General features: G+C 34.3%; 4 protein-coding genes and 1 long non-coding RNA gene across 16 annotated transcripts; 4 read left to right on the forward strand and 1 right to left on the reverse strand.

Moving 5' to 3' along the window:
• The first annotated feature begins 3121 nt into the window (after window positions 1-3121).
• Window positions 3122-4673, forward strand: LOC104740125 (peroxidase 5-like). Its single transcript, XM_019235887.2, has 4 exons — window positions 3122-3444; window positions 3508-3717; window positions 3799-3967; window positions 4131-4673. Exons 1-4 carry the CDS (start codon window positions 3232-3234, stop codon window positions 4520-4522), a joined length of 984 nt encoding a protein of 327 aa, XP_019091432.1. The 5' UTR covers window positions 3122-3231; the 3' UTR covers window positions 4523-4673.
• Window positions 4674-4841: 168 nt separating this feature from the next.
• Window positions 4842-7472, forward strand: LOC104740127 (mitochondrial carrier protein CoAc1). 2 transcript variants are annotated; one of them, XM_087484062.1, is made up of 8 exons: window positions 4842-5705; window positions 5915-6000; window positions 6087-6143; window positions 6227-6294; window positions 6394-6517; window positions 6692-6876; window positions 6966-7100; window positions 7208-7472. In XM_087484062.1, exons 5-8 carry the CDS (start codon window positions 6472-6474, stop codon window positions 7298-7300), a joined length of 459 nt encoding a protein of 152 aa, XP_087340188.1. In that variant the 5' UTR covers window positions 4842-5705; window positions 5915-6000; window positions 6087-6143; window positions 6227-6294; window positions 6394-6471; the 3' UTR covers window positions 7301-7472. The 2 variants fall into 2 exon arrangements, with proteins under 2 accessions (XP_087340188.1, XP_010458958.1); XM_010460656.2 differs by having other exon boundaries at window positions 6087-6294.
• A 142-nt stretch (window positions 7473-7614) lies between these two features.
• Window positions 7615-11673, forward strand: LOC104740128 (plant UBX domain-containing protein 7). Of its 3 annotated transcripts, none has more exons than XM_010460657.2 (10): window positions 7615-7893; window positions 8007-8158; window positions 8642-8766; window positions 8895-9005; window positions 9874-10084; window positions 10165-10242; window positions 10531-10599; window positions 10691-10940; window positions 11019-11278; window positions 11366-11673. In XM_010460657.2, the coding sequence occupies exons 2-10, from the start codon at window positions 8057-8059 to the stop codon at window positions 11531-11533; spliced, it is 1374 nt and encodes a 457-aa protein (XP_010458959.1). In that variant the 5' UTR covers window positions 7615-7893; window positions 8007-8056; the 3' UTR covers window positions 11534-11673. The 3 variants fall into 3 exon arrangements, with proteins under 3 accessions (XP_010458959.1, XP_010458960.1, XP_010458961.1); XM_010460658.3 differs by having other exon boundaries at window positions 7751-7897; XM_010460659.2 differs by having other exon boundaries at window positions 7756-7893; window positions 8053-8158.
• Window positions 11674-13844: 2171 nt separating this feature from the next.
• Window positions 13845-17693, forward strand: LOC104740129 (protein indeterminate-domain 6, chloroplastic). Of its 9 annotated transcripts, none has more exons than XM_087485448.1 (5): window positions 14202-14341; window positions 14788-15108; window positions 15379-15775; window positions 16249-16311; window positions 16644-17693. In XM_087485448.1, the coding sequence occupies exons 2-5, from the start codon at window positions 14814-14816 to the stop codon at window positions 17470-17472; spliced, it is 1584 nt and encodes a 527-aa protein (XP_087341574.1). In that variant the 5' UTR covers window positions 14202-14341; window positions 14788-14813; the 3' UTR covers window positions 17473-17693. The 9 variants fall into 9 exon arrangements, with proteins under 9 accessions (XP_087341578.1, XP_087341577.1, XP_087341574.1 ...); XM_087485447.1 differs by having other exon boundaries at window positions 14219-14341; window positions 14785-15108; XM_087485449.1 differs by having other exon boundaries at window positions 14330-14527; window positions 14785-15108.
• A 1503-nt stretch (window positions 17694-19196) lies between these two features.
• On the reverse strand, window positions 19197-21582 carry LOC147927882 (uncharacterized). The gene is made up of 2 exons (XR_015579660.1): window positions 21120-21582; window positions 19197-19520 (listed from the first exon to the last, which is right to left on the reverse strand). It is a non-coding gene; the product is annotated as an uncharacterized LOC147927882 (long non-coding RNA).
• Between the last annotated feature and the right edge of the window lie 1226 nt (window positions 21583-22808).

The following is a 22808-nucleotide window of genomic DNA, read 5'->3' on the forward strand; positions in this document are numbered from 1 at the left end:
AATATATATGATTATCTTCCCTTTTCCACTCTTGCATTACTTAAAGTATTAAAAGGAGACTGAAATAATCCGAATTAGGTTTAGATTTATGGAAAGCTGGCCTACATTACATTGACCAAAACAATAACTTAATAACTAAAACCGTATGATTACACGAAATTTTGAAAAGTTGACCTTTGACTTTGGAAAAGTAGTGAAAGAATCTTTAGTAAGGATAATGTGGTGTCTCATTGTCCATACTGTAATTAACCACAAGTGGAGCTGAGGCTGATTCTTAACTTGTTCGACTTTGCTTTCCTCAAGGTATAACTTTGTTCATCAGGTTACTTAAAACCTTAGATAAATTTGGTTCATTTCGATCTGATTTTCTTAAAATCTCATCCCCTATTTCAGATGAACACGATATAGAACAACTAGCCTATCGTCTGTTACCTTTTTGTAGATTTCTGTTTTGACTTTCGTATTACGCATCTCCAATCAAATCATGTATACTGTTTAAATATTATAATGTAGTGCTCCCCGCGTATGACAATATGCTTAAAGACAACACCATTTGATTGCAAATACAATCAATTTTTGTATCAACATTTTGCACACACACACACAAAAACTATATATCAACATCTATATTTGATAGGGTGAGTGTAATGTACATATAGCTACTAAAATTTATCATGAAATGAAAGTATTGATAGGGTGTCGATATATAATATATACTAGGTACAGACCTGCACGTACGTGCGTGATTGATTTCAAAAACTATGTTTACTATAAGGTTTGTAATATATTATGTACAAATAGAATTACATTTATAGATAGAATTATTTGTTAAATCATTTACAGTTCAAACTTATATTAGTTTGGTTTCATTCAGTTTGTGATTTTTGAAATAATAAAGGTTAGAGCATAAAAATTAAGATTCACAAAACAACATACTCGAATCTAACGTTTACTGAATTAGTGATTAACCGGAATTTTATAAAACTTGTAAATTATGAAACGGATAAAAACTATTAAAAAGATTAAAACTTCTCGAAACGAATGACCTAAATTCTTAAGCGGGTCAAACCCGTCCCGGTAGCCATACTCCATAAGGGGTATAATATTTTTATCTATAAAAACCCGTCTCTCGAAATATTTAAAAAATAACTTTAAAAAATATATAAGATTTTATATTTTTAATATGATAATTTTGAAATTAAGGAATCTTTAATATATATTAGTTTTATATATCATAAATTTTCTATATGGAAAACTGAAAATTAAGGTTTTCATAAGTTTAAATATCTTATAGTTTAAAATAAATTTAAGATGCCGTCAAATTTTTTTTTAAAGATCTTTCAATATCTATTATTCCAAATTAATTTCAAATTTTTGTTGGTCAAAAAATTTTAAACATTAAGAAATAATATTATTTATATTTTTGAAAATATGATTTAAATATATATTTTTTACATCTCATGTTATAATTTTTTAATATATTATATAATACATAGGTTTTAACAATAAATTTGAAACCATGTAGGAGATAATATTTATTAATATTTGAATAATATTTACCAATTTTAGAATTTATAGGAACAAAATATTGTGTATATAAATAAATTGAATAGCAGTGACAATTTTATGTAATATTATAGAATATTAAAGGTAAGTAATAAATTGGGCATAGAGCTCTCTGGCAACGACAGATCAGCTTTTCTTAAAGAATACTTTTCTTTTAATATATAGGGGATAGCGATACAAATAATTCTCTCTGAACTAATTAACCACGGTAACAAAAACAAAGATATAGTTAGCCTCAAATTTGATGATGATATAGTTTCATTTTTTTTATAAGATTAAATAACAATATGCTCATTAATTAGAAACAAAGATTTCAATTTGATCATGTGATATTAATAAATATGTACAAACACGTCATTTGGTTTGAATTTATATAGAGTACAGCTTTTGTCTAATTGGATCATGCAAAACACAGTTTGGATCCATGCACTCGTCTAGTAACAGTCGAACATAGTTGAATTGACCTTTTCATCGAAAGAACATGAAACGTACGAAACACACATGCTCATCAAATATAATTATATCACACAATACGTATACATGCTTCTAGATTTGTTGTTGCTGAAGCTGATGCATAGATGGGTGCACTTTCCAACATCCAGAGGAGAGCCATCAGGCCCATCACGTAATAAAATCAACTAAGACAAAAAAAAAATAAAGTTGTGGCTGTTTTTTTTATAATCTGTAAATCGTTACTACTAAAGTTATGTTCTATAGCAAGCAAATTAATTAAGGGACCAATTGATTCGATTCTTAGGGGAAAAACTACGACGTAAATGAGATGCAAAATGACACTACAAAACGGTGAAAAACGACTACGTACGGTCATGACCGTCGATAGCGATGCTTAAATATTCCTAACAAAGACTGGATCATATGATTTCTGTGGCCACTGACCATGCATAGATTTATTTCATAGCTCTAAGAATTGACATTGTAGGGATATTGCAAGTCGTCTAGTTAATCAATCTTTTCCGCAATATGTAGCTCAATTCCATTTTTATTTCTAAAGATTTCACATCGATCAAATCTTGGCCAGCAACCAAATTCATAAGGTGTCTCTAACGTACCATTCATCGGTTTTGAAACTAATTTGTTGGTTTGACTAGGAAACTAAATTTAATTAGTGCCTTTTAATCAAAACTTCCGAGCATTAATTTATATTGTACGTGTTTGACATTTTGATTTTTATATTCTGGTCGTTAATTATTGTTCCTTTCACACTAATCGCACAAAATAATGGTTAGTTATAGTCTTCAGATCCGAATTTCTAACTATATTATTATAAGAAACTAAACTAATTAAGCGTTTACTGATGAATGATGATGTTCTTGTTCTTTTTTAATGTAACAATTTGACCAAAAAGTCAGACCCCAACAATTTATTTATTTTATTCCAAATAAATATTATACCCAAACATCACAGTCTCCAATTTTGAACAGTGACACCGCCTTTTTAATATATAAGAAATAGCGACACCGCGTGAAAACTCTCGTGCACGTATATAAATGTATAAACCCCTAGGGTTTGTAACATTCAACATCAATATCAAATATACATTCTTAATCGACAATACTTTTCAAATAAGGAAAATATTATTTCTTACCCTAAAAAAGAAGAGAGATTATTATTTTGTTTGACGTACGAAATACACACCTCAAAAATATGAAGAGATTTTCACTAAGGTTTATGTTGATGACGGTGAGCATCATCCTCACGTTCTCGATCTGTCAAGCACAACTTTCTCCAACATTCTATGATCAATCTTGTCCGAATGCTCTCTCCAAAATCCGATCCTCCATTAGAACCGCCATAGCTCGTGAGAGACGAATGGCCCCATCTCTTATCCGCATGCATTTCCACGACTGTTTTGTTCATGTAAGGTTTCATTCTTCCTCATACTAGTTCCACATTTTTGGAAACACATTCATTTTTTATAAGACTTTTGTGAATGTTTGGGGTTGCGACGCATCAATATTGCTCGAGGGAACATCAACGATAGAAAGCGAGCGAGATGCATTGCCAAACTTCAAATCCGTAAGAGGTTTTGAAGTCATAGATAAAGCCAAATCCGAAGTCGAGAAAGTTTGTCCCGGCATTGTTTCTTGCGCTGACATAATAGCGGTTGCGGCAAGAGACGCTTCCGAATATGTATGTTAGTGATTATTTATACATGTAAATATACCCACTATCATTTTTATAACAATTATATTGTCCAACTCCTATTTTTAGGTGGGAGGTCCAAAATGGGCGGTGAAAGTCGGAAGGAGGGATTCAACGACCGCATTCAAGGCTCTGGCAAATAGTGGTGAAGTTCCTGGCTTTAAAGATAACCTTGACCAACTCTCTGGTCTCTTCAGCAAGAAAGGCCTTAACACAAGAGATCTTGTCGCTCTCTCAGGTCAGTGCAAAGATTATACTTGTATATATGATTATTAGTCCATTAGAGCTTAATATTTTTTAAACGTGTGATTTGCTATGCTAATTCCATTGCTCTTGTTACAGTATACAGACCATGCATGCATATTTCTAAATGATATTTATATGTTTTGTATACTATTCAGGAGCTCACACCATAGGGCAATCTCAATGCTTCTTGTTCCGGGACAGGCTTTACGAAAACTCAAGCGACATCGACGCAGGATTTGCCAGCACTCGCAAACGTCGTTGCCCAACCGTGGGAAGTGACGGGAATCTTGCTGCCTTGGATCTTGTGACACCTAATTCTTTCGACAACAATTACTACAAGAACTTAATGCAAAAGAAAGGACTTTTAGTAACCGATCAAGTTTTGTTCGGATCTGGTGCATCAACCGACGGCATCGTGTCTGAATATAGCAGGAACCGATCGAAGTTCGCGGCAGATTTCGCCACAGCCATGATCAAGATGGGTGATATTGAACCCCTCACTGCCTCTACCGGAGAAATCAGAAGGATATGCAGCTTTGTTAATTAAAGTAACACAATGCTTGTGTTAATTGAGTAAACATGCATGCAAATATGCGATACATGTTATTGTTTGTTATATTTTGTTTATTGATTCTTTGTAACTTGTAACTGTTTGTAATTTCTATTTTTTTCATTTTATGAGACTGAATTAAATGTCAGATTTTTGTGATTTTTTTTTATAATATTCGATTCGATCCAAGTAACAATTAAAAGTTCAACGCGATTTTTGGGTAAATTACTAACCAATGAATCTGTAGGTCCACCATAATATGGGTGCACCGTGCCACATGGAATATAAACTTAAAAAGGCATCGCTCTGTTTCTTCGAGCCTGTGAAATTGCGCGACCAATGAGTAAACAGAGCAAAAAGACTCAAATTTTGAATCGAAAAACCATATCGTCTTCCTTATTTCTTCTCTGAGATTTTTACGGCGAGCCTCTAGTCGCTCTTTCCTCGTCAGCCCCATAAAAAATTCCCTGACTTTTCTCCGATAACTTATATATCTCTCTCTCGCCCCAGAAATTTTCTGTCTCTGTTCGTGAATATAGCTGTAGGGTTTCTCGTTTGTCTCTCCTCGACGAATTTTCCCATTTGATTGGTTCGTTTTGGATCTGAAGAGGTATTGATTTAGATCAATCTCAAAAGGGTATTTGTTCGTTTGCTCAATCGATCGAGTTTGTTCGTGAGGTTGGTTCGGCTGTGTAATAAGTATCTGGATCTGTCAGATTATAAAGACTAGTTTTTTTTTAGGATTGAGCTATCGGAAATGATTTGATCTTCAGGTGTGTGGGGGGTTGGATGATCATCTAAGAGTGTTTCGTTGAGGCTGTTAATGAATATTGCTTTAAGAGACGAGGAGAATCTGCTTTTTAGCTTCTCGTACTCTTTCTTGGGATTTCTCAGTTTCTCAGGTTTAAGTTTCAATAAGAGATCTGCGGCGGTCGTATACCCTAGATTTAGATGGGATAAGGCGTTTTTTTTTCAGATTAAAGGAGAGAACGTTCCGAATTTGACTTAAGTTGTTGAAATTGAGATGGGTTCTTCACAAGGCTCCACACTCTCGGCTGATGTGATGAGCCTTGTGGATACATTGCCTGTGCTTGCTAAAACCCTTATCGCTGGAGGAGCTGCTGGGGCCATTGCTAAGACTGCCGTTGCACCTTTGGAAAGGATCAAAATTCTTTTGCAGGTGATGATTCTCCCTGTGTCTTGATCTTCTTATGTTTTCAATGGCTCTGGTTTATATCTAAATTGTATTCAGATTTTATCTGTTTTGCTGGAAATTGGGGTTTTGGTTTTATGCTTGGTAGTACTTTGATGATATCTTAAGATATTTTCTTTGTTGTGCATCGATATTTTTACTACCTATTGATTGTATACCTGTGCTTTGAATACTAGACCAGAACAAACGATTTTAGGACCCTTGGTGTGTCCCAGTCGCTAAAGAAGGTGTTACAGTTTGATGGTCCTCTCGGATTTTATAAGTAAGTACCTAGTAGTTTGACTCTTAATATTGTAAGCTTGGCCCAGTCACTTTACTAAATCCTTGTGATGTGCATAACTATTGCAGAGGAAACGGGGCGAGTGTTATTCGGATTATTCCTTATGCCGCCCTTCATTACATGACGTATGAAGTTTATCGTGACTGGATTTTGCAAAAAAATCTTCCTTTAGGTTCTGGTCCAATTGTTGATCTTGTGGCTGGTTCAGCTGCAGGCGGAACAGCAGTTTTGTGCACATATCCTCTTGATTTAGCTCGCACTAAGCTAGCTTACCAGGTTTGTGATTTTGAATGTCATGCTTTTACTGTTGCTTTACGGAAAATGAAGAAATATCGTTTTGTTTCTTCCCTTATGCCGTTGTTATTCCATTTTTAGGTGTCTGACACAAGACAAGTTGGTGCAAATGGATTTTACCGTCAACCTACATATTCAGGCATAAAAGAGGTGCTTGCAATGGCTTATAAAGAAGGGGGACCACGTGGGCTCTATCGAGGCATAGGTAAAGCACATAAATTTTGCTTGCATTAATGATTTTTCAAGCTATAAAAGGTTGACATCAAACTAGTACCAACTCTATAAACTGACTCTTAAACCCCATTTGTGTGTGTGCACTGTTCCTAATTTGGATTTGTAAATGATTAACCAAGATTGGGGATTTCCTGTGTTTTTGCAGGGCCAACACTGATTGGCATCCTTCCTTACGCGGGCCTTAAGTTCTATATATATGAGGAATTGAAAAGACATGTTCCTGAAGAGCATCAAAACTCTGTTAGAATGCATCTACCTTGTGGAGCTTTAGCTGGTTTATTTGGTCAGACCATCACTTACCCGTTGGATGTTGTTAGGAGACAAATGCAGGTATAAAAAAAACAAAAAAAAATAAGATTCAAACTTTGCAACATTTCAGAACTCATAAACCTACATTTTGGTGTTTTGTGTGACAACAGGTAGAGAATCTACAGCCTATGACGAGTGAAGGTAACAACAAGCGTTACAAGAACACATTTGATGGGCTCAACACGATTGTTCGAACTCAGGGTTGGAGACAGTTGTTTGCTGGTTTAAGCATCAACTACATCAAGGTAAATCAGATTAAAAAAACAGTTGATCCTAGATCATCTCAGTCTGGATTTCATTATTTTACTTCTCCCAAAATTTTATGATTCATTGATTTGTCTTTGTTTGCTAGATTGTTCCATCGGTTGCAATTGGATTCACGGTCTATGAGTCAATGAAGTCATGGATGCGGATTCCACCGCGAGAAAGATCAAAACCAGCATGAGGAGGGTCTTTGCTCATTCACTCTCTCTGAAAGAGAGACACAGAAGACAGAAGAACACAAAATTGTTAGACAGATTTTTTTACTTTAAATTTTTGTAACTTCCTCTGGCACATAAAAATCCTTGATAGTGATTTATTCTTTGAGAGTTAATCAAAAAAAAAAAGTTGATTGACGTGTGTCTGTTGTACAGCAAGAATTTGAAAAATGTCAACTACTAACAATTAAGAAAAATGCTCTTATTAAGTAATCGAACTTAAATAATAATTAGTTGTGTTTAATAGTAGTAATAATCTGGGACAATAATATCTTGAAATGAACTCAATGATGATGGAGATGGACCAATTTCACATGCGTATTTGTTGTTTTCGAAGGAAATGTCATAAACAACCCCACTTCTTTGCACGAATTTACTCGAACACAACTTAGGGTTAGAATCGTCCTCTCCGGGGTATAGTAGTCTTTTTGAATCCGGTAAAGAGCTCAATATTTTTGGCAGTAAGATAAAAAAAAAAAGAGAAAATTTTCATTTTGTATGTGTTCCTCCTCCCGCAGGATTCGACTCTTCAGTTCCTAATTTAATCCTCATCTTCTGGGCAAGTCTGATTTGTTCCTATAATTTCTGGGCTCTTTTCCTTTTTTTGTTTTTTTTTTCACAGATCATTAAATTAATCTCTGTTTTTTTTTTTGTGTGTGTCTTCTCTCTCAGAAATTCGAGTTTTTTTTTTCTCTGAGGGTTTGTGTGGTCTTAGCAGAGCAATGGAGGGGATGTTGTCTTCCGGTGACGAGCAGAGATTAGTCTCTTCTTTCCTTGAAATCGCTGTCGGACAGACCGCTGAAACTGCTCGGCAGTTCTTACAGGTTTGTGCTTGGAAACTGGTAGATTTGTTTGTTCTGTGAGGGTGGGTGCTTTGGTCAACTGATGGGTTATTGTGAGTGAGCTTAACCTTGATTTGGTTTCTGTTTGTGGGTCTTAAGTGTATATGCTTGATGAACAATTTGGGATGTCGAGTTGAAACCCTAGATTGGGTCTCTCATTTTTTTTTCAGCTTATGGGTAAAATCTGATCAATACTTTTGAGTATTCGAGTTTAAAACCCCTAGATTGAGAGTTTTCTTGGTAACTATTAGTTGATCTGGATTTGAGATTAGTCTGAGATCTCTGTGATTTGGTCTCTGTGGTGTTACGATCTGCATTTTGATCGAGGGTTTATGTGATGACTGATGAGATTAGTTTGGCGTTTTATAATTTGTTTGTGATTAACTACTCTTGTGTTGATACTTTGTTATGCTCTCTTCGCTTGTGTAAAATATTACTAACGTAGTTGAGTTCTGCTATCAACAGGCGACAAGCTGGAAACTTGACGAAGCTATTCAGCTTTTTTACATTGGAAACGAAGGTGGTATGCTTCCATCTGGTACACACACTCTGCCTGAGTCCAATGATCCCATGGCTTCACAATCTTGGGGGTATGATTAGTGATAATGTTATAGACTCTTGATACTTTCTTTTCGTTATTCTAAGCCCCCTGCTTTCGAGGTTCTGTTATCTATTTTGGTTTGTTCGACCCTGATGGTGTGCTGTTGTATTTTAATAGGGCCACTACAGACACAGGAACTCAAAGGATGGTGCAGAATGATGTTGATGAAGTCCGTGCTCCTTTGCCTGTTGTGAGAGAGACTCTTTATGGTGAATCAGTTTATTATGGGTTAGTCTCTTTTTCGCTCGCTTCTTTGTTTTCTCTTATATCTGGAAATTGTGTGTCTAGGTTGAAGATTTTCTCTCATTGACTTTCATTACTTAGGAGGCTGTAATAACTAACAGCCAACAATGTAGGTTCCTCAATTTTGGACCTGCCCTCTTTAGTTTCTTGACTCTCAGGGGTTGGTTGATTGATTTCTCTGCTGGTCTTCTTCCAAGTGTAGTTTTTAAATTTACCATTGTTTCAATTAGCAGTATTATCATCTAGGTTTTAGTTGATTCTGTTAACTCAAACCAGACCTGGTTGAATATCCAGTTGGGTGTGTTAAGTTGTTAGCAGAGTCAGGTTGTGTCTCTGTTGTTAGCAGAGTCGTTTCAATTGCTTTTGCAGTTACATCACTCCAAGTTTCTATTTTGGTAACCAGCTGAAATCCCAGCATAGAGTTTAGTCTTTTATCCTCAAGTTGCTTCTTATGATCGTATAGTTAAGGTTGCTCTAGTTGACTGTGTGTAAGACTTTCAACCTCATGTTGGTTCTGCTCCTTCCCTAGCCTCTACTAATTCAATAGACAAGGCAGAAATACATGTAAAGTTCTACGTTCCAGGGGTTTTAGATTAGCATTTGCAAAGAAATATTATCCAGGGAAGCTATGAATAAGTACACAAAACTATTTAGCACAGTAGGAGTATATTCATGCGCCGCTAAAAGTTTTGTTTTCAACTTTCATTAGCCCATTAAAGTCAGCATCTTCAATATGTTTAATCATGCCCCATTCTATGTAGATATCGGTTTGTTGTTTTTATGCTGATGATAAATTCTTCTTAAATGTACATGCGGGATGCAGCTCTCATAATTAACTTGCATTTGTGATTAGGGCTGTGAGGGGGGGAAACTCTCAGCCTGAACCAACTTCTTTGATTGCTTTCCGTAACTTCAGTGAAGAGCCAAAAAGCCCGGGAATTTGGGAACCAGATGAGGGTGCTTCCTCTGCCTCTGCATCAGAGTCAGCATCCGTTCCTCGTGACAGCTTGGCATCGTTGTACCGTCCTCCTTTTCATCTGATGTTCCAGGGCTCTTTTGAAATGGTATTCTACTCAGTTACTTGTTTGGCTGATTGCTTGTCTGCTTTTTTATTCTAATTCTCTCTCGATGGTTTTTTGTTCAGGCAAAAGCTACTTCGTCTTCTCAGGATAAATGGCTTCTCGTCAACCTCCAATCTACCACGGAATTCAGCTCTCATATGGTTACTCTCTAATATTTTTTCTTTTTCTGGTTTTGGTTCTTGCTCAGTTTTTGACGATAGTCACATCTAGGGTGCGTAATCTATTGTTTTAGTTCAATTTGAAAGACTTCTTTAGAAACAGCGGTCTAATCGCTTCCTTCTCGTTTGTTTTGGTTTTGGTTTGTTTGGATAATAAAACTGGATTGGTTTATCTTCACTTCCGCATGGTTTTTATTTGTTTCAGTTTCGATCCGTTAAATGGTATTGTACACCCACTCACATCCCAACTAATGTGTTTCTTTCTCATAGCTAAATCGAGATACTTGGGCGAATGATGCTGTTTCTCAGACTATCAAAGCCAACTTCATCTTCTGGCAGGTATAATATAGAACTTCCCCCTTAAACTTTCGCTTGCTTTCCTAAATTCTCTTTACAGAATTGGTTTTAGTCCCTCCTTTTCTTGTTCTAGGTCTATGATGATACCACGGAAGGAAGGAAGGTTTGCACATACTATAAGCTTGAATCTATTCCCGTGGTGCTTGTAATTGATCCAACCACTGGTCAAAGGATGAGAATGTGGAGTGGAATGGTCGAACCCGAGAATTTGCTAGAGGATTTAGTGCCGTTCATGGATGGTGGTCCGCGTGAACACTTTGCTTCTCTCTCAAAGAAACGGCCAAGAGGCAGCTTCTCATTGACTCCTCATTCCAAACCCAAAGGTTAGTTTCAAAACTTTTCCACAACTTCAATGGCTAGTCTGTTGGGAAAAAAAGATTGACTTTGATCTATTCCTGTAGAGGATGTTGCAAAAGATGAAGAAGAAGAAGAACTGCGACGAGCATTAGCTGCTTCCTTGGAAGATAACAACATGAAAGACTCTTCAGATGATCAATCGACAATAACGCCTGAAGCATTTACATCTGCGGTACTGCCAGCATTCCCACCACTACCGGAAGAACCAAAGGGAGGCGATCGAAGTTTACAATGCAGAGTTGGGATCCGTTTGCCCAACGGACAAAGACTCCAGAGAAATTTCCTCAAAACAGACACAATTCAGGTCTGCAAAATCCTAAGAAACAACATTGATCATTGTTCTGTATATTTGTCTGAGATTTTTCTGATCTTATTGCTGTCTCCATTGTAGCTTCTCTGGTCTTTCTGCTATTCTCAGCTTGAGGAATCAGAGAGGAAGAAGCCATTGAAGCTAACACAAGCGATTCCAGGTGAATCAAAGACATTGGAGTATGAATCTAACTTAACCTTGGAGCAGTCTGGTGTCGCCAATTCCATGATCTCTGCTACATGGGAATGAAAAATCATATCTATAAAACTATCTATTATGCTGTTTCATAATGTTTATCAGATTAGTTATTTTGAACTCGAGTTTGAATAGAAAAAAACACATTATGATATTTAATTTGCAATGAATGGAAAAATCATCTATTATGGATACTATAGGCTTCTTTAATGTCATTACTTAAGCTTTCTACTTCCTACTGATTGAATTGGACTAATCAATGGTTTAAAGACTAAAACAAAAGCGATTCCAGGTGAATCAAAGACATTGGAGTATGAATCTAACTTAACCTTGGAGCAATCTAGTGTTGCCAATTCCATTATCTCTCGGCTACATGGGATTGTAAAGTCGTATCTATAGAACTATCTATTATGCTGTTTCCTAATGTTTAACAGATTTATTATTTTGAAATTGAGTTTGAAAAGAAGAAAAAACACATTATTATGATATTTAATTTGCAATGAATGGAAAATCATCTGTTATGGTCCTTATGGATACTATAGGCTTCTTAATGTCATTACATGTGCATAATAATTGAATATCGACATTATTTAACTCATTACTCAATAAGCTTTCTACTCCCTACTGATTGAATTTGGACTAATTAATGGTTTAAAGACTTAACACAAGCGATTCCAGGTAAATCAAAGACATTGGAGTATGAATCTAACTTAACCTTGGAGCAAATTTAGTGTTGCCAATTCCATGATCTCTCGGCTACATGGGATTGAAAAGTCGTATCTATAGAAATATCTATTATGCTGTTTAGTAATGTTAAGCAGACTAGTTATTTTGAACTCGAGTTATAAAGAAAAACATTATGATATGTAATTTGCAATGGATAGAAAATCATCTATTATGGATACTATATGCTTTTTTAAAATAAAATTTATACTACATGTGCATATTAGTTATATTTTGACATTATTAAAACTCTAAGCTTTTTTTACTCTCTACTGATTCACATAATTGGACTCATTAATGGTTTTAGACTAAAACGGTCACTAAGAGCTTATGATAGATTTAATAATCTCTACCAATTAAATGAAATTAATGATTTAAGACTAAAACTGTCACTATGCTTATATTTAGACAATAACCAACAAAGAGCTGAGTTGTAAAGCTGGTCACAGTAAGAGCCTTACGCGCACTAGTAGCGAATGAACTACACGATTCACACGGCAGAGGTAAGGCGCGCGTGCGGATAAAATATTCACTGAAACCAAAATGTCCGTTTCACGTTTTGCAATTTGCACCACATTACTGACAAGTGGCAATCATAAGTAATTAACTGTGAAACCCAAATTTAGAATAAATACAACAATGCAATGTATAGTTAGTAAAAAATCTAAAACATTTATTGTAATAAGTATGATATGAGCTGTATTGAGACAAAATACATTGGTTTTTGGTCAATACATAATAATAAGTACCATACATATGAGAACACGTGTACAACTTCAGACTTTTTAATTAATGGTAAATGTTGCAAATTTGGATTTCTATTCATTTTACTTTCTGAAAGAACATTATTTTAATATATTAGGATATTATTAGCTGTTCACTAATTAATTAAAATAGTCAAATCTGTTTAGCAACTGAATTAAAACACACAGCTTACTGGAGGACACATGTACAACTATAATTAACTGTTTTGACTGAAATGATTTGTATTTCTCTCTTTAAAAAGGTTAATTAATTATTTTATATTTTTGAAAAATTTAGTGTTTATCACTATTTTGAGTAAAGAATCTTTTATAAATGGTAACGCCAAAATATACTTTTTGTGTTTACAAAATGTCAAAATATGCTAATTATGACTTTTGTCGTTATAGTTATTTTTTTAAAAATAACACATGATTAAAATTAGACTAATTCATTAATACACTTATTTTTGATTAAAATTTTTAGTTAAAAACATAAAACATTATTTTTAAACAAAAATTTGACTGTTAAAATGATACTTCAAAAATAGAAATAAAATAATATAAGTTCAAATTAAATCCCTACTTTTTTTTGTGATCACAGTTGAAATGATATAAGGTTCGATTAAATTTTAAATAGTAATATTTAGTATAGTCTCATGGTTAAGTAGGTAAAAACTATCAGTCGAGGTAAAAAGAAAAAAACTAACTAGAAGAAACATAGTGAATGCTTTGGTTGTTTAGAGACAAAAATCATGAGTTAAATGGAGAGAAAGAGAGAGGTTTTGTCATGAAGCCATCAGAAAGACACGAGAAAGACTCTGAGGTGGCCCCCTGACCTCACCCGCATGTGCCCACATTTCACCGTTTTACAATGACACCCAAACCGTAACCTTTCCTCAGCGCATTTGTTTTAAAATATATCAAAATCTACACTATTTTCATGTTTTTTTTTAAAAAAATTGACTTTATACAGCAACGGTAAAAAAAAATTCAAATAATTTTTTTAAAAACACACATAAATAAGAATTATAATAATTTTTTAAAAAGTTGAATTTTTAAAAAATATATATATGAAAAAAATAAAAAAATTAAATAATAGTTGAAATTTATATCATTTTAAAGAAAATAAAAATATTTAATTAAGTGGTAAAAAATGATTAAAATTGTAGTTTAATGGTTAAAAAATGCATGGGTTCTCAAAGATATCAAGATGAATCTTTCAACCATTATACCACCATTAGTTGGTTTAGTACTCACTTTTAAAAAGTTAGATTTTTTTTTCTTTATTTGGGCAAAGGAGATAGGGACTGTAGCTATATATATTGGACATCACAGAAGACCACAAACCCAATTATTAAAACAGTAGAGCAACAAAGCAAGAGATATAGAGAGAGAGGTAGGGTTTTTTTTTTTTTTTTTGAGAGGTGTGAGTATTTATATATATTCAACTGTGGCTTCTTGTTCTTCCTCAAAACAATTATCATCACCATCTGCTTGGTTTCTTTCTTGTCTCTGAGTTTTTAGCTTTTTTGTTGACCTTTTTCTTCTTGGTTTCTTTCTCTGAATCTCAAGACTAAAAGGGGTACAATAAAAAAACAACTTATACTATGTCTTCTTTCTAAAACTTACAAATTAAATCTAATTCTTTGGATTTATATTTGTTCTCTTTGTTCTCGTAAATGTCTTCTAGTGAATTTTTTTTTCCATGTCGTCAATCTCTATGGCTTCTTCCTGTTCTTCTAATTCTTTGCTTTCGTTTTCTTCTGTATCATTTTTGATTTCTTATCTTCTCTCTCACTTTTTTTTTTAATTATTATTTTTTTCTATGGATCTTTGTAGCAGCTTAAGCAGATTCAGAACCTGAGAAGATGTCTTCATCCTACAACAACTCGATTGCCTCATCCGCCGCTCAGTCCTTCCTCATCTCAGGTGCTCGTACTGGTGCTGGTCTTGGTGTTGGTGTTGGACCTGTTGGTGCTGGTGCTGGTGTTGGTGTTGGTGTTGGTGTTGGTGGTGGTCGTGGTGTTGGTGCTGGTGCTGGTGCTGGTGCTCGTGTCGGAGCAAACAACTTCAACCGTGATCACGAGCCGGCGATGATTCAACAACCCAACTCCTCCGTTGCTCCACCACCCAAGAAGCGCAGAAACCAACCCGGAAACCCAAGCAAGTACCTCGTACTTGTAGTCTTTTTTATAAACATCTCAACCCTATGCCAATTCATGTATTCTCTATTATCATTTTTGATAATGGAGAATTTTGATTGGATCTTTTGATTAGATTATAATTTAAGTTCTTGTGGTGGATGCATCATATTTTTTTATATACAAGAGGATAAGTATTATTTGATGTGTGGTTGTATATAATTGTTTCTTAACCGATGATATTAATTTGGTTCGACTGATTAATTTTTTTTTTTTCCTTTTAATTGGACAGATCCAGATGCTGAAGTGATAGCGTTATCCCCAAGGACGATAATGGCGACCAACAGGTTCCTTTGTGAGGTATGCAACAAAGGGTTTCAAAGGGAACAGAATCTGCAGCTTCACAGGAGAGGACACAACCTTCCATGGAAGCTGAAGCAGAAGTCGAACAAAGAAGTGAGGAGGAAGGTGTATCTTTGCCCGGAGGCCTCGTGCGTCCACCATGACCCCGCACGTGCTCTCGGAGACCTCACCGGCATCAAGAAGCATTACTACCGGAAGCACGGTGAGAAGAAATTCAAGTGCGAGAAGTGCTCTAAGCGTTACGCTGTTCAATCCGATTGGAAAGCTCACTCTAAGACCTGTGGTACCAAAGAGTATCGATGTGACTGTGGTACCATCTTCTCTAGGTAAACTATCTTTCTTGATTCCATCCCGATAAAACTGGTCCTATTTTATATCATATTAATATAATCGATTATATTATAGTGTGAAAGAACATATTATATAAATTAAAATATATATTTTTTTAGCTAATTCATAAATCATTTTTTGGGTCAAAACTTAACTCGTTTTTTTTTCTTACTGCGAATTTAACATGTCGGCTTTATATTTTTAAGGTTAGTACTCTAGGCTTCTGCTTGAGATTCAAGTAAAAAAAAAACATGTCGGTCAGTGAATAGTAAACTTTTAACTAATGAATGTGTAAGCTATAGTACTGTGGTACCATCTTTATATATATTGACTTGTGACTGAAATCTATGCACATAGATATAATCTATATTGGCCACGGAACATCATATTTCCTACATAGGGACATGAACATATATGCATATATACACATAGGATCTATCAATCTATTTGTTTGGTTGCTGATGAGTAGTGAAAGAAAGAAGGACAGTGAAGGGGAAAAGAGAAAAATTAAAGATGCTAAATTTGGTCACATGTGAGTTGGATTTGTTTCCATGCATTCCCATTTTTGTTTTCTTCTTCTTCACCTTTGCAGGTTCCTCTTTCCATGTAACTCCTCTTCTTGTGGGCCCATTCCATTTCTCTCTCTCTTTCTCGCTCTTCATAATATATATGATTTGATTTATATATGTGTTTTATGTATAAGAGTAGTTGGTTTCTTTGTTTAATTAATGGAATATTGTGGTCCGCGTGAGATAGTAGGAGTAGTTGATGAACACTTTACATTTCTAGGGTTTTTATATTTTTTTTTGGTTTCATGGTGTTGGTCAAACATGTTTCTAATTGTTTATTGGGTTGTGATGGCAGGAGAGACAGCTACATCACGCACAGGGCCTTCTGCGATGCTTTGATTCAGGAGTCAGCAAGGAACCCTACCGTGAGCTTCACGGCTATGTCAGCTGCTGGTGGTGGTGGTGCTGGCAGACATGGCTTTTACGGCGGCGCTGCTTCTTCTCTCTCTCAGAACCATTTCGGTAGCAGTTCAACTTCTGGGTTTACCCCTCTAGCTGCTGCAGGTTACAATCTGAACCGTTCATCTCCCAACAAGTTTGAAGAGTTCGTTCCTCAGTCCTCAAACCCTAATCCCGGCGGTCCTACCAACTTCCTCATGCAATGCGCTACGAACCAAGGATTGCTGGCGCAGAACGACCAGAGTCTCATGAACCAGCATGGTCTGATCAACCTCGGTGATAACATCAACAGCAACAACAACCACTTGTTCAACCTTGGATACTTTCAAGACACTAAGAACCCTGACCAGACAAGTGTCCCTTCTCTTTTCACCAGTGGTGCTGATAACAACGATCCTTCTACTTTGCTGAGAGGGTTAACTTCTTCATCTTCCTCAAGTGTCGTCGTTAATGACTTTGGAGATGCTGATAATGGAAACTTTCAAGGTCTGATGAACTCTCTAGCTGCGACGACTGATCATCAAAGCCGCTCCGGTAGCATTTTTGACCTTCATTTCGGGAACAATCTTAGCATGGGAGGCTCGGATAGGTTGACTCTGGACTTTCTTGACGTTAATGGAGGAATTGTGAGCAACGTCAATGGTCGTGGTGGTGGTCGTAATGGAGCTCCTCTGGGCACTGAGATGAAGTTTTCACACCCAAATCATCCATTTGGGAAAGCTTGAGATGATCGTATATGTTTGTACAGATCATCCATATTATCTAGATATGACTGCTGGGTCCCTTGGAGATTTTCTTTTTAAGCTTTAATTTCTTTCGTTTTCTGTTTTCGACTATATATTAAGGGTTTAGCTTGGGGTTTTTATTTAGTATTATATTTTTCTTAAGTTTTTTATTATTATTAATAATGTAATGGGAGTCCTTAATGAAATTTATAATTCTTCAATCCTTTGAGTCTATTGCATTTTTTTTTCTATTTCATGAAAGTAGTTAATAAGTTCATAATATAATTAAGAGTTTCAAATATAAGATATAGAGATTCAAACAATGTCATCTACAGACATTAATTATATACTTTATAATCCAGTTTTTAGAGTGTTCTCGGAATCGAACCTCCGATTGTTATGAGTATAAACAATGTGTTTCTACCAACTGTTCTATCTTATCTGCGTGTTATAATAGTTATTTGATATGATATATTATTAATTCTGAATCCAAATTTTAGATTATAGGTAACCTGATTTAGGGCCGAGAACGGCCTTATCCAATCTATATTTGGATTATATCTTATTCTGATTTTAGGCCGTCATCGGCCTTATCTAATATAGTTTGAATTAAATATTAACATGATTTAGGGCCGATGACGGCCTTGTCCAGTATAGTTTTAGGTTTAATGTTAACATGATTCAGGACCGACGACGGCCTTGTCTATTCTAATATTGGTTTAAAACCTGAATAAGAAACAGATTTACAATAGATCCTATTGAACGTTACCAAATACATTTGCATGTATCATGTGAATTAACTTTCAGATTTTCTTTTAGTTATATATCTATATATATTTATAGATATTTGACAAAAATAATTAAAAACTCCCACATGTAGATATACTTATTTATTCTGGCATAACAAATGAATAAATTTCTTGATTAAATTTGATTCATATATAAATCATATATCCCACGTTGCACATGCAAGTTATGAGCAGATTTCAAGAGATATCTGTCTACAATAATACGTCAACGGATCGGATAATATTCCAACAAAAGCATAATACAAACAGAAGCATCCAACATTCCCAAATTATTCAAATTCGTGTCGTAATCCAATTTTATAGTATAAAATAGGTCTTGTTATTATATAGATTTATGTTGTAATATGTATTACAATATACGATAAAAAAAATGTTCGGCCACCTAATACAAAATAACCGAGTAGGCAAGTAATACATATTAGGTAATTATTTTGAGCAAATTAATTAGTAACTTGAATGTCTAAATATGAGTTTTTACGTACGTACAATGTACCGTCAAACATTTTTGAGCTTATAAAGCACAATGCTGTTGACATTCCGAAGACAACCCTTTTCTTTTTGTCGTCAAGGTAGTTATATATTTAAGTTCATTAGAACTAGCTAGTGATACAAACACCGAAGACATAAGTTAAACTCTGTTTCTTTTGGTCTTTATTGTTACTTCCCGACGTTGACTCCACAGTCTCCACCTATGATTTTTTCTCTGTTTCGATTCAACTTTTCCGCACCACACACACACACATATATATATATATATATATATATATATTGTATAATGTTTAGATTTCATATCATAATCATATCAAACTTTAGTAATCAATCAACTAATACTTCATAATACCAAAGAGTTTGTATAGATATATATATATAGAGAGAGAGAGATAATATAGTATATGTGTAACCCTAAATCCCTAATTAAGGACGCTAAAATAATATTTATTAATCCTATATATATTATGTAAACCAACACAACATTTTAGTTATATGCATACAAACTATAAAGACAGACTTAAAATCAGTATTAAAGAAAATCGAATAAGAGAGAGAAAAAAAAAAAAAAAAAAGATAAAGCATGTGCATGGTAGACTTGTCGTTGACGTGAAGGATTAAATATGCCCGTGAAGAAAATATTATCGAGAAAACTCAATGAATACTGCGAATGCTTCGGGACATCTTCTTCTCTTTTCTCGTTGGTCCACTTCATTTATGGGTAATCTCCAATTGGGCCCTATACGTAATCTGCATACACACATATATACAATGTGTTGTGTATATATACGTTGAAAATGCAGTATGTACGTACGTGCTTATTTGCGTCGAAATAAATAAAAAGACTTCAAAATTTTGAATTGTCAGTACAGGGGTTGATTTATCTCGGTTTTCAATTTTTTTTCTAAAAAAGGTAAAATCGTGTAAACAGTTGCCAGTTTAGCCACATTTTATTCTTTCAAATAAAACGTCTTTTGGTAATATATATTTAAATGGTAACAGCATACTTTTTGAGTGTCGGAACAACACTGGTCATGGGATAAGTGATACTCCAACAGAAACAGAAAATGTCATGTTTATATATCGTATAACATAATATATATAGGGCTAAAAAATTAAAATTAAAATTTTGTAAAACTAGAGATACAATGAAAAAGGTAAATTCATATCATGTTTTAATTTTATAGTTTTTAATCATTTAATTTATTGAGGTTTTTTGATTAAGTATTAAATAATGTTGTTTATGTATAGAAAGATGATTTGTTTTTTATACTTTCTTAATATGCTTTCTGTTAAACATCCTATTAATGCATGGAACAATAATCATTGCATAACTTAACGTAACATACATATATACTTTTGTTATCATATTTTCTGTTATAATGGCTTTTCAGTATTCCACACACACAAGCAAATTTCCTAATGTATAGAATTCCATGAAAGGAAAGCCACAATTATATACGTTTTTGGAACGTGGAGAGATGAAATATTACTTCTAGACCGTTAAATTTAAATTTGATGGGGACAAGACAACCCTCGTGGATATGCTAGAACAGTTTTACTAAGACATCGATACATATACCAATATGGCAATATATGCAATAAAATTATATAAAATGATGAAAATATATATTAGAGAGGCATCACAGAACAAAGACAAACACTCGTGACATAGCCAGCTAGCGTCCGTAAATATGACAAATGAAACTAATATTTTTAGCGAATAAGGAAAAGGTAAACAAAATAAATTAAATTCACACACACACGCACACACTAAGAAAAGCTGCCTTTACTCTCTCTCTCGCAACTCATTCACTGCCTTCCGCAATGATATGACCATAAATGTGACAGGCCAAAAATGTTTTTTTCTTCAAATATAATAGTTAGATTATTCCAAAAAGATCAATGACATTGGCGTTTCCCTAATCAATCGTTTTTCTGAGTAACATAATAATACGATTTTACATCGTACAGGTTTCTAATTAAAAAGTGATAATGAAACACACAAAATTATAGAACATTATCATTGACAAGCAACAAAAACGTAAAAATAAAAATATGAAAGAAATTAAGAACTCCGAGGTAGTTTTTTTTTTCTTAAAAAAGCATTTTCCAAAAAAGGAAAGTTATGAATTAACAGAATCAAATTTGGGAAAAAAACTTGTTAACTCGGGAAGTACTATAGTATAAGCTAATAATAAGAACAACTACTGAACTTTACTACTAATTGAAGGATATCATATTTTATTTTATTTTTGTTAAAGAGGATATCATATTTTATGTGAACAGACACTGCAAGTTTGATATTAACTCAAATTTTCTAAATATATATATTGGTTAACGACAAACCTGAAGATTCATACACCTGCGATGATCTTCAACCTAGGAGCTCGCGTGAAAAAATTCATCAAATCGTAGAGATTGCTCTCATTGTCGCCATAGATGCGGCAAAGCTTCTTACAGTACAGCTTTCTGAAAAGTGAGGGGTAAATTTGGTACTTTCATTGATGAGGTAAGGAGGGAAAGCACTGAGTCACCTTCGCCGCCGGAAGTAATTGATTCTCTCTGCGGAAGACGAAGATCGAGAGGCATCATCTTGTTGAGGATGAGAACACGTGCATATGATACTGTTGATGATTACAAAAAACTAGGGCTTCACTCCTGCATCATGAAGAATCCAGGACGAACTAAAAACGAGTTCATATGAGGATCCAGAGACGACAAGTTTAACGTGTTCGAGGTTCTGTAGGGACCCCTATGTGGGATAGACCAATAATAACCATGTTGCAATTGTGTTGTAGTTGTTGTCTGTACGATAAGTGATGAGTCGCACTTTCTTAAACCAACGCGTCACGGAACTCTCTCTGTGTCTGTGATGTCACAATTATTATTTAAATTAATATAAAAAAGGGATCTACTTGTTAAATTGGCCTTCACTATATATACACAAGATGGAAAAGAAAAACGTGAAGACAAAAGCATACACAGTAGCAGAGAGACTCATCATTTCTCGTAGTTACAATTAAGATTCCATTGTTTTCAAATGACTAAAAAGTAGATTTATAGTTAGTTCTATATAAAAATTTATCATTCTCCTCCTATATATATGTAAACTTTTTCGTTAACATGTCTAATACACACACTCACATGCATATGGTTTTGCTCATACATTACATATTGACCAATGTTCAAGTACCCCTCTCTCTATATATTATATATAAGAGGATTTCAAAAGAGTGCAAAGTTGTATAAGAATACATCTACATGCAGGCGAACTCAAAAAATTGTTCATGCTCATGTTATGTATATGTATATGTACGTATATATTAAATATCGCGCATTGACACATGCACACATCGATATGTAACTTTACATATCTTATTATAAATTTAGACTACGATAGCGGTGACAGCATAGAACGATGAATGATCATATATATACAATCTCTGAGTAGTATATATACGCTTTATATAATTATGAAATTGGCAGACTAATACAAAGGTGGGCGGAGCTAGAAATTTTCAGAATAGGACAGAGAACAATTAAGGAATATTTTGAATGTCAATCTAATTCAAAGACACTTGGCGTTCATTAAATGTAACTCGAGGATGTATTGAATGAACATTTTTTTTGCTGGTCAACGTATTGAATGCAAGTTCATTTATATAGTTCGTTTCTATATATCTTATGAACGTGACGCGCGCGCGCACACACACAAATATTCCATCCAATAATTATTTTGAGGAAAAATATTTTACGGTTTTGTTCGTAACAAATTAATCCTAACAATTTTAGCATGAGTCAACACAAATATACACATTATTATATAGTATGGTTTAATTTGCAGTAATATATGATATAACCGTCCGAAAAAAAATACTAATAGATAGATACATAAAATAAAATCCGTACTATAAGGATATTATTCTACGGCAGAAAATTAAGGCGGTGTATCCAAGGCAAATGAATTAAAATTCAATTTGGCCGTTTGGTTAAAACTTAAAAATATCTAATATGAATTGTGTGTATAAATTTATT

This window comes from Camelina sativa, chromosome 14, assembly GCF_030686135.1.
Source record: "Camelina sativa cultivar CO46 ecotype springtype chromosome 14, ASM3068613v1".
Lineage (NCBI taxonomy): Eukaryota > Viridiplantae > Streptophyta > Magnoliopsida > Brassicales > Brassicaceae > Camelina > Camelina sativa.